The following is a 12,349-nucleotide window of genomic DNA, read 5'->3' as shown; positions in this document are numbered from 1 at the left end:
CTGTGTGTGCATTGTGGTAATATGTTTCTGTTACTTGGCCCTGGCAGGGCTCAGGCCAACCGTTTGGTTTTTTTGGAGGGAAAAACAAGGGGTCTCCTCTTTCCAAACAAAGGCTTTCTCTTTGGGTCATAGAGGCTATCTCTGTTGCTTACCAGCTGCAAGGGCATGCAGTCCCTGTGTCATTGAAAGGTCATTTGACCTGAGCCATGGCAACTTCATGGGCCGCATTACATGGTGCCCCCCTATCTGATATCTGCTCAGATGCAACATGGTCTTCACCCAGCACATTCACCATGTTCTATAGTCTGAACGTAGCCTTGCTTCCGCTGACACATGTGGCTGTGCTTACTACTGTCTTCCCTGATTCTGAGTAAGCTTCCTCATGACATAGTTGGCATACGTCTTCCACTAGTCTATTGATTGCCTCTGGCAGTCTGTAAGGACTGAAATAGAATGCTGGTTATGTATGTAACCATGGTTCTGTGAAGGAGTGGAAGACTGCCAGAGTCTCTGGTCACTTGGCAGGGCGAGAATGGCCATTTAGAACGTCATGATACCTTGTGGTTGTCATGAACATACCTCTCATGCTGTTCAGAGTACCCTATTTAAACTGTACATACATCATACTGTAAATATTTTGTCTATTATGTATATTCAACCCATACATATACACTCCTCTGTCTACTCTGTCAGCTTCACCTCTGTGTATAACATAATTAATATATATACATGTACATATCTGTATATATTGCTCACCACTGTCTATAATGCTGTATATACTGTAAGATATAGCATCACTACTGCAGTACTCACTATACCTGCACTTATCTATAAATAATACTATGCTTTGCACTTCTGGTTAGATGCTACTGCATTTCATTGGCTTTGTACCTGTACTCTGCACAATGACAATAAAGTTGAATCTAATCTTATCTAATATGTGATGTTTATGCATGTTCTCAACCAATGCGTGAGTGCATGAGGACCTCCACTAGTCTATTGATTTCCTCTGGCAGTCCTCCACTCCTTCATAGAACCACGGTCACATGCATAACCAGCGTTTTTGCCCTCTGAACAAAACCAGCTCAATAATTCGTAGCACACTTGACAAGCTACCAAGGCTTCTATGCATGTCCAACACCTAAATGAAGTCTTTTGCTTCTCTGAGGTCATTAGAAACCTCAAAAACTCTAAGCTGATTTAAGCCCAGACTGAATCCCACCAGCATTCAGGTGATTTATTTCGGCACCCCACAGCTTCCAGTTATTTGTGGGTTATGATGGCAGCAAGGAACATGTTGAAAGACAGGAGACCAGATGTACTCTTGACCACGAATGGGACTGCTTGCTACCCACCAGTGCAGACCCTGGCATGTTTGTTGTGTGGCATTACAGGAAACACCAAGCTTGTTAAGCAGAACGCATAGGACATCATGGTTAGTGGTATCAGAGATCTTGTAGGGATCAGTGAAGACTAGGAAGAAGTGCTCCTTACCACCTCTCTTGGACCTGATGTGCCACAAAGACCATGTCTGATGTGCTGTGGTCTTATTTAAAGTCACACTGGCTTTCAGGATGGATGTTCTTTGTAATGCAAGAGGCCGAGTGATAGAACACGACCTGAGCAAGGAGAATCCCCAGCAACTGCAAGAGGAATGATTCCTCTGGTAACTCACTCAACATCAGAGTCCTCCAGACCAGTGACAACACCATAACCCAGCATATCATTGGCCTCCAGTGTGCAGATGACCATGCTCTTCTGGCCCAAATGACAACGACCCATGTAGAACAACTTTAATGTGATACCAGCCAGTTATGACTTTGTTGGCCTCCATTGGAATCTGACTTCATTCACTAAGTCTACAAAATGGTGTTTTTATCAACACGAGCCTAGACACCATACAGGAGATACATGCTCTCAAGATATTCATCAGATGTCTCCAGTGTATCCTGAGTCTGTCCTCTAGGGATAAGTGTGGAGACACTAAAACATACAGCAAGAGGTCTCTCAAAAACAGCTGCATCGGTAAAGTCATGTTATCTGCATGCCTTAACACAGGGTCCCACAGCAGATGCTCTCTGACCAGCTAAGACATGGACAAAATGACACCAACAATATGTCATTTCGTTAAGATTTTGCACTTCTGCTGTGTTATTTGAAGAGGTGCGTCTTAATGAGTCATGACATCCCATCTTTTCAGAAATGCCTCAGTGTGCATTTCCTGCATAAAAATACTCATGTTATTCACTGAGCCAACAGCATGTCTTCACTGAGATGCTTGCACACAGTAACTCATGAAACACAATATTCAGGCCACATTCTTTTGTACTTAATGAAAAAACAAGCAATTCAAATCATAAACACACAACACAGTATCAAGCCAGACTGGCATTTGTGTGCCTGTCCATTCCATCTTCGTCACCGGAAGCCTTTAACTCCATACTAGACGCCGTTATTGCATGATCCCATCTTGTATTCTTTACACCCATTTTTAAAATTGTCTCTCATAGCACTAACCCAATTTTATCCTCTAATCCAGATGTTTATTCTGTAAAAAAAAAAAAAAAAGGACAATGGAAACAATATAATTTCAAGTAAATTTCAGGCTTTAAAATTCTCACAATGAGAGAAAGAAATATTCGCATTAAAAAAAAAATATATCGCAAGTGGGAAAGGCTTAAATCCTGCAAATTCTCAGGAATCAAACTTTCCACTCTGAGCTATGGATTTCCCCTGTATTATCTGCTTCACTGTACAGTAAATCATCAGAGAGAGAGAGAGAGGGAGGAAGAGAGAGAGAGAGAGAGAGAGAGAGAGAGAGAGACAGAAAGTGACTGAGTGATATTTTTAGACCTGTTTCCAAAACACATCCAGACTGCATGAAGGGAGAAATGTCCTTCGGTCTCCAGTGATATCTGTGTGAGTGTGTGGAGGAATTCACCCTCATCCCTTCTGACCTCATAGCAGAAAGCAGAGCACCGCTGGATCATTAGGAGAATTGGTTTGGAGCAGTGTAGAACACTCCACATCCCTCACAGTGTGGGGGGGAATCAAATCTGTGCCATCTGACGCTCAAGGATTTATGGGTTTAGTCAAAATTGCTTTTCCCACTGTGGAGATTAAGCACTAAGGGATGTTTACAGCCAAACCACAGCTACAATTTCTTCCTTGGCTTCTCGCTTGAAAAATAATGTCCATGGACCCTTACATCCGAACAACTCTGACCAGTGTGACACGTGGAATCTGAATCCTGAGGTTTTTTTGTGGAGGGTGTATGTGGAACCATGCAGATGGAGGCAATTATTGTGTTGATCTGTGTCTGTCTGATGGGTGTAGCCGGGAGATCAGCCCATCAGAGGGGTCACAAGCTGGAGACGTACAAACACAGCAGGTAAGGAGGGCGTTTGGTTAGTCTCACACTGCCTGTAATACTGACCATCATGTTCATTTTGAAAAGAATAATTTCATATTGGGAAAAAAAACCCTACTTCATTTTGTCCATCGCTTTTTCCTTTTTATTTCCTTGTTCTTTGGCCTGGCAATGCAAATTACAAGAGAACTGGACACAAAATTAAACTTGTAATTTCTCAAAGCTCTGATTTTGACGTTTAAATCTGTTTACGATTTTATGGTATGAAAATGTGATGCAGAAGGTTTGAGATTTTTGCTTTCTCTTGCTTTCTTTCTGATGATCACGAATCAGCTGGGAGACGTGATGTGGGTTTATTTTAGCTAACAGTGTAAGGTGCTAGCTAACAGTGTTGAATATGCTTTATCATAAAATGCATGCATTTTGATACAGTAGCCTGACAAATATATAAGGATCAAAGGAATCAAGCAAACAAACAAAAGTTTAGTGGTACCTCATCCTCAATGAATAGATTATAGATTGTAATAATACTTGATTGTTGTACATGAAATGACATGAATATAATATGATGAGGAGTGTCTTTATTCTTTCCATGACAGTAAAGGGATTAACAGGCAGTTTCTAGTTGGTACACTTTCTGACCAAAATTAAATATATTCAGCATCATACCATGGCTATTACATGCTCTCTGGCCTCACTTCTTTCAGACCCATTTTAGTGACAGTTTAGTGATGTTTTTACAGATGACCCATGAGATGGGGGATTATCAGTAAAGTTGTTGGACATGTTTAATATGAGAAGTAACTTTAAGTGACCTCTTAATGTCCGAATGCTGTTCGTCTGGTGTAATCTTCCTAAGATGCTCTAATCAGACAGCATATGTTTCATTTGATTTCCTAGGAATGATTTTCAGGATAAGTCAAATGTACATTGCATAGCTGAAAATTTTGATCTGGCTTGATGGAGATGTGGCTCACATTTGCAATGTACAGTTACACGGTACTAATCATGGTACTAATAATGGCACTGTGTGGATTTTAAAACATGGCAATATATCTTTAGCAGAAAGCATGAAAGGAGATACAGATGGCATACAATCTTTCTGCTGAGACCCAGTGGATTGGTGACTCTTTTTGTTTCATTAAAATGTATCGATGATCAAACCTGCCTTTGTGACCCTCAAAAGCACAGATGTCTTCTCTACATCAGTTTTAAGAAGAATAGGAAGTGCTATTATTGGCTTTGTCTTGTTATGGCAGTTGTGACAGGGAGAACAGAGGAAACACGATCAAGTGTGCAGACAGACAGTCTGATCTCTAGGGCATAGAGAGAGAGAGAGAGAGAGAGAGAGAGCTCTCTGTCAAGCGGATTAGTAACCAGCTGCTGAGCCAGGCAAAGAGGAGTAATGGCCATCATAGCATACAGAACAACGGAACACACACCGTCTCTCTAAGCTAGAAAAAAAATTAAATAAATAAACAAAATAGAAACAAAAACAAAACAAAATAAAAAAACTTTAATTGCCATAGAAAACATGAAACATTACTTTTTGCTTTGCTATTAAACCGAAACAATCTATGAGGGGGCTACATTACATGCATTTTTTTTTTCCCTTTTGTTCCTCTAGTAATCCATTTTGTGTTTGCCAGATTCATCTACTGTGACCTACTTAATGCTACCCAACAAAAGACAAGCTGTGTCTCTCCTGAGAGATGCACAGATGTGAGGTTTCATTAAGAAAGGAACCAAAACAGTCACGATTCACTGAACTGATTCATGACTACTCATAATGGAAGTATTCTTAATGCTTTAAGTATTTCTAAATGTCTCTAAAATTTTCCTCACCGATGTCAATGAGACTTTATATTCACAGGTAGTTTCCCTCCTAATGTAAGCATCTCTATGCAAATTGTTCAAACCAAATAGAAAAAGTAGGACTGAAGTATCTTTGGGATCTTCCTTCGGGATCTTCAAGTGGAGAATAATTGAATCTCACAGATGCAACAGGTCTGCCATCAAGTTAAGGCATCTAGCTAACATTAAGGGGTCTGATATATTTTGTGTCTATGAAAATGTGACTGAAAAATTTGTGAGTGAAAATCGGTATGTCTGTCTGATGTTGTAGCTTTAATTATTTTTAGTCTAATGTAACAAGGCATAGCATACGTGCATTTCAAGAGTATACAATATGTAATAGGTAATACACACACTTAAATCATCACTATGTTTGACATACTCGACAGGGTTTCAAGAAAAAGAGCCTTTGGGAGCAGAGATACTGAAGTATGGTTGGTTTGGCATTGTGCTTCAGTTTCATTAGTTTGTGAGTTAAGTCTAAAAATACACTCTAGCCTTCGGGAATAATATCCATCACTCTGCCTTAGTCATATCAATACTGCAGTCAGAATCATCTCACAACACCTCGGTCAATCATTTTTCCACATTATTTTTGATAGCAGATTACACTCACGTCTCTTCATTTCTAGGACATTCACCATAGAAGCTAAGAATCTGATAGTATTTAGTCATGCAAGTGAGAAATACTGTATTTCCTAAAAAAGAAAAAACAAACAAAAAAAACAAGCTGTTCCAAATGTAAATCTTTTCACACGGTCTTGTTGAATTAAGTGTTTATGTGTATTTGAAGGCTTAGCATTCACACATTAGACATGAATGGGAAATAATTTAAGAAGCTGCACAGATCAGTGCACACATCAGTGAGCAGTATAAACCCAGTCTGATACACTTTCAAAAGCAATGAATTCATAAGATGAGAATTACAGGAACCAATGAAAGGGGAGAAATACTACTTATTACAGTTGTGATAAACACATTATACAGTTACACTAGAAAGCATCTTTTACCCCCCCCCCCCCCACTCTCACCCTAATGTCTCCAAATGCTAAACAAACAAACCCTGAACAACCAAACAAACAAAGTCAAAAGTGCAGAAATAATCTAAATAAATCAGCCAATTTTTTTTTAGCAAAAATGGTGATTTACTTAGAAAATGTGACCAACTGTAGAATGTGACCAATTATAGAATGTAGTTTTCATTCACAGAGGGAAAATTCTCTTGGAGTGTTAGTGATGCTTTCAACCTTTCGTGGGCTTGACAGTTTATTCTTTTGAACATTTATGCAGATCAAGAAGAGAGACATCAAGAATGGAAGGCGGACACAAATCTGGCAGGTCTGAAAAGATTCTATTTAACTTTAAAAACTATAGATTCTGATATCACTGTGCATTTTTATGTCACACAACATAAATGAAAAACAAACAAAACAAAATCACACGATGATGATTTTGATTATTTATTTTTTTGAACAATGTATATTTTAAATTTATGCGAAATACCATGGAATCATCAGAGCAGAGAAATTTTAATACCTTACTCAAAGATGTATTACACAGAAACTAATTTATACTACCACTCATGATATGTGTACTGGTATTAGGTCCTGATCATCAAAGGGTAATATGTGGATGATCTCTATTACATAAAATGTTCTGTGGAGCCCTACAAACGTACTGTATGTGTGCATCTGGTATTAAAATAGATCCTCTTAGTAAAAGATCAGAATGTGATATATGATTCTAAATGGGCAGATTTTATGATATTTATTCTTTTTAATGCAGTCCAATCTTAAAAAGAAGCCCAGACATGACAAAATCTCCTGTGACGAAGTCAGAGCAACTGCTGAGACTAGATGACCATGACTTTACCATGAGACCTGCATTTGGAGGTATGTTTTTTTTTTTTTTTTAGGATTTGTGTTTGTGAAAATGTTTAACCATATGATTGGTTTAGTTGTTCATGGAAGACTTAACTAAAGCTGCAAGAACCAAATGCACTATAAAAATTCCTACAAGAAAACTTAGGTGTAGGTGACAAACACAGGACAATCTATTGTGTCGTTTTATAGAGAATATTTCGTTGTTGTAACTTATATGCCCATAAACTGAACAGAGTCAATAGTATGGTGCAACAGGCAGCTTTAAAGTTAGTGCCTTTTTTGTTTTTACAGTTTTTATTCAATTTAGCAGATACATTTCAGCATGAAGCACTCAGTCATTATATTTGGATGCCAAATAAATACCATTATGGAAAAACAAATGAAGTATATCAAATACAACATCTCTTGCAAGACACAAATAGCTTTATGAGTCCTACAATACACCGTGTAAAATACAAGAGGACCCTGTGCGTAATGAGAAGAATATGTTTTACTCGTGGATCCTGTGTATCAGTAGAAACCTGAATTCCATGGTTGGTTTGTGGTGTTATAAATAATTTATGGGGATTTTAAGTGTTTAGGAGCACAGGCTTGTGGCACTCATGGCAGATTATGATTCATATATCTCCCATACGTGTTTTGCCTCTGATGGTACATGTTCTTTGTGGTACGTTTATGTATCACATGCAAAAAGCTGTAATTCCTTTGACCATAAATGTCATGCAAGCCCATGACAAGCCTACAGTACTGAGTTCTGTGTAAGAATAGAGATAATTTCTGTTGAAAGGATAAACAGGACACAGCTAAGTCACTGCTAAGCCAACAAATAAATCAAATAAATCTTCGAGAGAGGCTCAAACCATCTAAAAATACCCCTCTACACTAAACAGTGCAGCCTGTCTTGAGAAATGAGTTTGCGTATGAAAGTACATTTTAAATGATATGTGTAATTGTAATCTGTTTAGCAAATCTGCCCACTACATTGTGAATGACCTTTTTGGCCTCCCTACACTGTCATTTCCGATGTCAACTGCTGCTGGCTTATGTACTAAGGCAGGGGTGAAAAAAAAAAGAAGACCTGGAAAATGTCCAGATGTGGGTTGCTACAACAATGATCCGTTGTGACCTAATTGTATCTCATTATTATGAAAGACTACAAAGGATAAAACAGGACAAATTTCTCATGCATCTAAAATGTCACCTAATCCAACTTGTTCAACAGTTCCAGAAACAAGCACTGGATAACCAGATTATGAAAAACGTAATTCACTATGTAGGAAATATTGGGATGCTGTTTACAAATATGAGATACAAATCCAGCATGACTATATACAATGTAGCTGTTGTTATTATTTAGTAATAAAAGAAAATAGGGGTTAAAAATAATCCCACTGGCCGCTGAATTTGTTTGCAAGATTTGTCTTTCATGTTATAAAGCCAATGAACGTCACAACAACAGTATCTGTAAAGACATTTCAGAAAGACACACTTGAGCACTGCAGGTGCTCAGTTCTTCCTCAATCTGTGCTCTTAATTTCAGGACCTCCTATTCCGGTAGGGGTCGATGTTCAAGTGGAGAGTCTTGACACCATCTCGGAGGTTGATATGGTGAGCTGTTGTGTTCTTTTATTCCTTCATTTATTTTATTTATTTAAAGTGACACCCGGAATAAAACACCTACTACAGAGTCATTTATTAAATATTCAAATATTTTCTATTTTAAATATCGTCTTTTTATACATCCTCTTACTGTTTTTTTTTTTTTTTTTTTTTTACTTTTTTTGTACGCAGAGTGTAATGAAAAAATGATAATGTGTTTTGTCACATCTGTGAGGGCTCTCATATGAACCTTTCATGTTTGTTAGGACTTTACCATGACTCTGTATCTGAGGCATTACTGGAAGGACGAGCGTCTGGCCTTTCCCAGCACCAACAACCAGAGTATGACTTTTGACAGCAGACTGGTGAAGAAGATCTGGGTGCCGGACATGTTCTTTGTCCACTCTAAGCGGTCCTTCATCCATGACACCACCACGGACAACGTCATGCTGCGGGTGTATCCTGACGGAAATGTTCTCTACAGTTTACGGTAGAGTGATTCAGCCCTTTCTCTCGTCTGAAATGTCACGTCTGAAATGAGGACAAATTTTAATCATGTATTATCCCTCTCCCCAACAGCTCACGGCCAGGGAGCCACTTTTTTTATTCTGGATAAAATGAGGGGCCGTGTACATTGTCGTCCTGCAGTTGGTTAGCGGGACTTGACTACCCATGTAGTCAGCAACAGCCGCGAAATATGTCACTTACAGCCAGTCTTCAATTTACATGTAGTAATTTGGCAGATGCTTTTGTCCAATGCAATTTTAAAAAACAGCATAGAGACTAGGCTTAAATCAACACACCTCAGTACGCAAAACTAGAACCAAGAACCACTACAGTGACCCTGCGTGGTTTTATCAAGATGAAATTGAATAAAATGAAACAGAAATTAAATATAGCATGCAGTCAGAATGGACAATGCGGTCCTTTTGACAATTTTAACTGATTGCTAAGACAGACTTATTTATATTATCCTGTGTATTATTATTGTATCTCTTCTTGTTATTTTATTTACATTTTGTTTTACGTACAGTGACTAAAGCTGTGAATTCCACTCTTAAACTGTTATGTGTAAAATAGCCTGCCTTGAGGCAGATTTGACTGAAGACAGAAAAGTGGAGTAATGACACAACGTTTGTTTTTCAGAGTTACAGTAACTGCCATGTGTAACATGGACCTGAGTCGATTCCCATTGGACACACAGACGTGTTCGCTGGAGATAGAAAGCTGTATGTGGTTTTGAACAAAATTCATACTTTTTGTCAACAGTTTATTTAACAATGTACATTACATATGTTCATTACATAATAAAATAGGTGTTAACAGTGTTTTTATAACACAGGAACAAAAACGAGTTTTTGCCTAACCCTGCAATTGAATTTTATAGAACTAGAAACCACAGAATTTACCTCATTTCTTTTTGTACATTTTTTTGTTATTTGTTACTTCAAATTTAACAATGCCCCATTTGTGAGAGAAAACCTTTTTGTTTGGTTGTTATCTCGTCAGATGCATACACCGATGATGACCTGATGCTGTACTGGAAGAAAGGGAATGAGTCTCTCAACACTGATGACAGAATCTCTCTATCACAGTTTCTTATCCAGAAGTTTCACACCACTACAAAACTGGCCTTTTACAGTAGTACAGGTAACAAGCTATAGAACTATACAAAGACAAACATTCTGCATTGACCTGGCAGTCTACTCACAGACTCATTTACAACTCAGAAAATGTGAAAAAAAATGAATTGAGGTTAAAAGTTTAATAACAAATTTTAAAAAGTACAATTGTCTAACATTATGACAACTCACACAAATTATCAACAGATGAAAAAGACAAGTCAAACTAAAAAGTATTTTTCATTTTACATTGTTTTGACAGAAACTTGACTGGTAGTACATTGCGAACATTTGTAAATCAAATTAATCTTCTTTAATCTCTGATTCTATGGATGAGTTCATAGGGTAACTCTGTTTGTAGTCTCTCCAAGATACATTAACAGCATTACTCTTAAATGAGGATCTGCCATCAGTCAGAAGTAAACATCTTATTCAATTACGTAGCCATCTGAAAGATTGATGGCTGATGAAAACTAACAAACTGGAGAAATGGTATTAATGAATCTGCTTATCTCTGTGGTATAGAGCAGGGCTCCAATCTCGTTGACAGTAATGGAGTCTAATATCAAAGATAAACACACTTCATTATCACAATGGCAAGGACTAATTCAATTCATTTTTGTTTTTCTCAGGGTGGTACAATCGCCTGTACATCCACTTCACTCTGAGACGGCACATCTTTTTCTTCCTGCTGCAAACCTATTTCCCAGCCACTCTAATGGTCATGCTGTCCTGGGTGTCTTTCTGGATTGATCGTAGGGCTGTCCCTGCTAGAGTCCCTCTGGGTAGGATAACGCTCTCCTCCAGTTCAAAAGCATACATAGTGTCCTCTGGTTTTAAAGTGATAGTTTACATATTTTCATCTGAGAGACACATCGCTTGTGTATCGACGAAGGAATAATTCTGCTTTATCTAACTCTGTTATAGTTTCTAGATAACTCTCTGAAGGTTCCGCTCTCTGCTTTTACACAGGTATCACTACAGTTCTGACAATGTCCACTATCATCACTGGAGTCAACGCCTCAATGCCAAGAGTGTCCTACATTAAGGCAGTGGACATTTACCTCTGGGTCAGTTTTGTGTTCGTCTTTCTCTCTGTGATAGAGTATGCAGCCGTCAACTACCTGAGCACCGTGCAAGAGCGGAGAGAGAGGAAGCTCAGGGATCGAGTAAGTTTGTCATTTCACAAATGAGCTACAGTTTATTATTATTTATAATAATAAAAATAAGAATAATAATAATAGCAATAACTCTTAATGTGACCTATTTTTTTTTCTTAAAATGACAGTCTGAGAATAGCACTTTATTGTAACATAAATAATACTGAGGATTTTGTCTACCAAGTGGCTCCTAAGACTACTGGGAAGATGACCTGAATACCGTGTTGGACAGATGGCAGTGAAGCTTACAGCTACTTGTGGATTTACAGAGCCTGTGAAATCAGAATAAAAAGTCTGATTTCAAAACGTTAATGGCATGCAAATTTGTAGAAATGATTACAAAAGGTTTGTTTGTAACGGAATTCAGTCATATTAACTTTTCCCCTTTATTCTGATGTAGCTGCCCTGTACATGTGGTATAGCAAACCCTGATGAAGATCTGATGATGACCGCAGGCTACAGCGATGTAGACACAAACAACACGGGGCATTATGGGATGCCTGAAAATGGCGGGAGGCAGGAGAGGATCTTGGCTCAGCTGACGCTGGCGGACAATGCAACCACAGGCACGGTGAAGATAGGTTCAAGAAGCTACATCAATATTTGGATTGATACCCATGCCATAGACAAGTACTCTAGGGTGATCTTCCCTGGTGCCTACACCCTTTTCAACATAATCTACTGGTCTATCTACTCGTAATATCACATTCAGCCACCGATGCATCTCTAAGAGCATCTGCCTGTTGGACCAACAAACTGAACCAGGATTGAATGATTTATCAAAGGTTACAGTTTCTTTTGTGAGAACATTTGGGACAGATATCCCAGGAAAGAGGTGTCTTTATTTCACAGCTGGATATG

The 12,349-nt window shown here is 38.4% G+C and overlaps 1 protein-coding gene across 2 annotated transcripts; it reads left to right on the top strand.

Moving 5' to 3' along the window:
• The first annotated feature begins 3,281 nt into the window (after positions 1–3,281).
• LOC115812063 (gamma-aminobutyric acid receptor subunit rho-1) lies at positions 3,282–12,188 on the top strand. Of its 2 annotated transcripts, XM_030774550.1 has the most exons (10): positions 3,282–3,391; positions 6,515–6,562; positions 7,010–7,116; positions 8,648–8,715; positions 8,973–9,196; positions 9,853–9,935; positions 10,216–10,356; positions 10,961–11,113; positions 11,301–11,497; positions 11,889–12,188. In XM_030774550.1, the coding sequence occupies exons 1-10, from the start codon at positions 3,285–3,287 to the stop codon at positions 12,186–12,188; spliced, it is 1,428 nt and encodes a 475-aa protein (XP_030630410.1). In that variant the 5' UTR covers positions 3,282–3,284. The 2 variants fall into 2 exon arrangements, with proteins under 2 accessions (XP_030630410.1, XP_030630418.1); XM_030774558.1 differs by lacking the exon at positions 6,515–6,562 and having other exon boundaries at positions 3,375–3,391.
• Positions 12,189–12,349: the final 161 nt, after the last annotated feature.

This window comes from Chanos chanos, chromosome 1 (genome assembly GCF_902362185.1).
Source record: "Chanos chanos chromosome 1, fChaCha1.1, whole genome shotgun sequence".
In the NCBI taxonomy this organism is placed as follows: Eukaryota; Metazoa; Chordata; class Actinopteri; order Gonorynchiformes; family Chanidae; genus Chanos; species Chanos chanos.
This window is presented reverse-complemented; position numbering and strand designations above follow the sequence as displayed.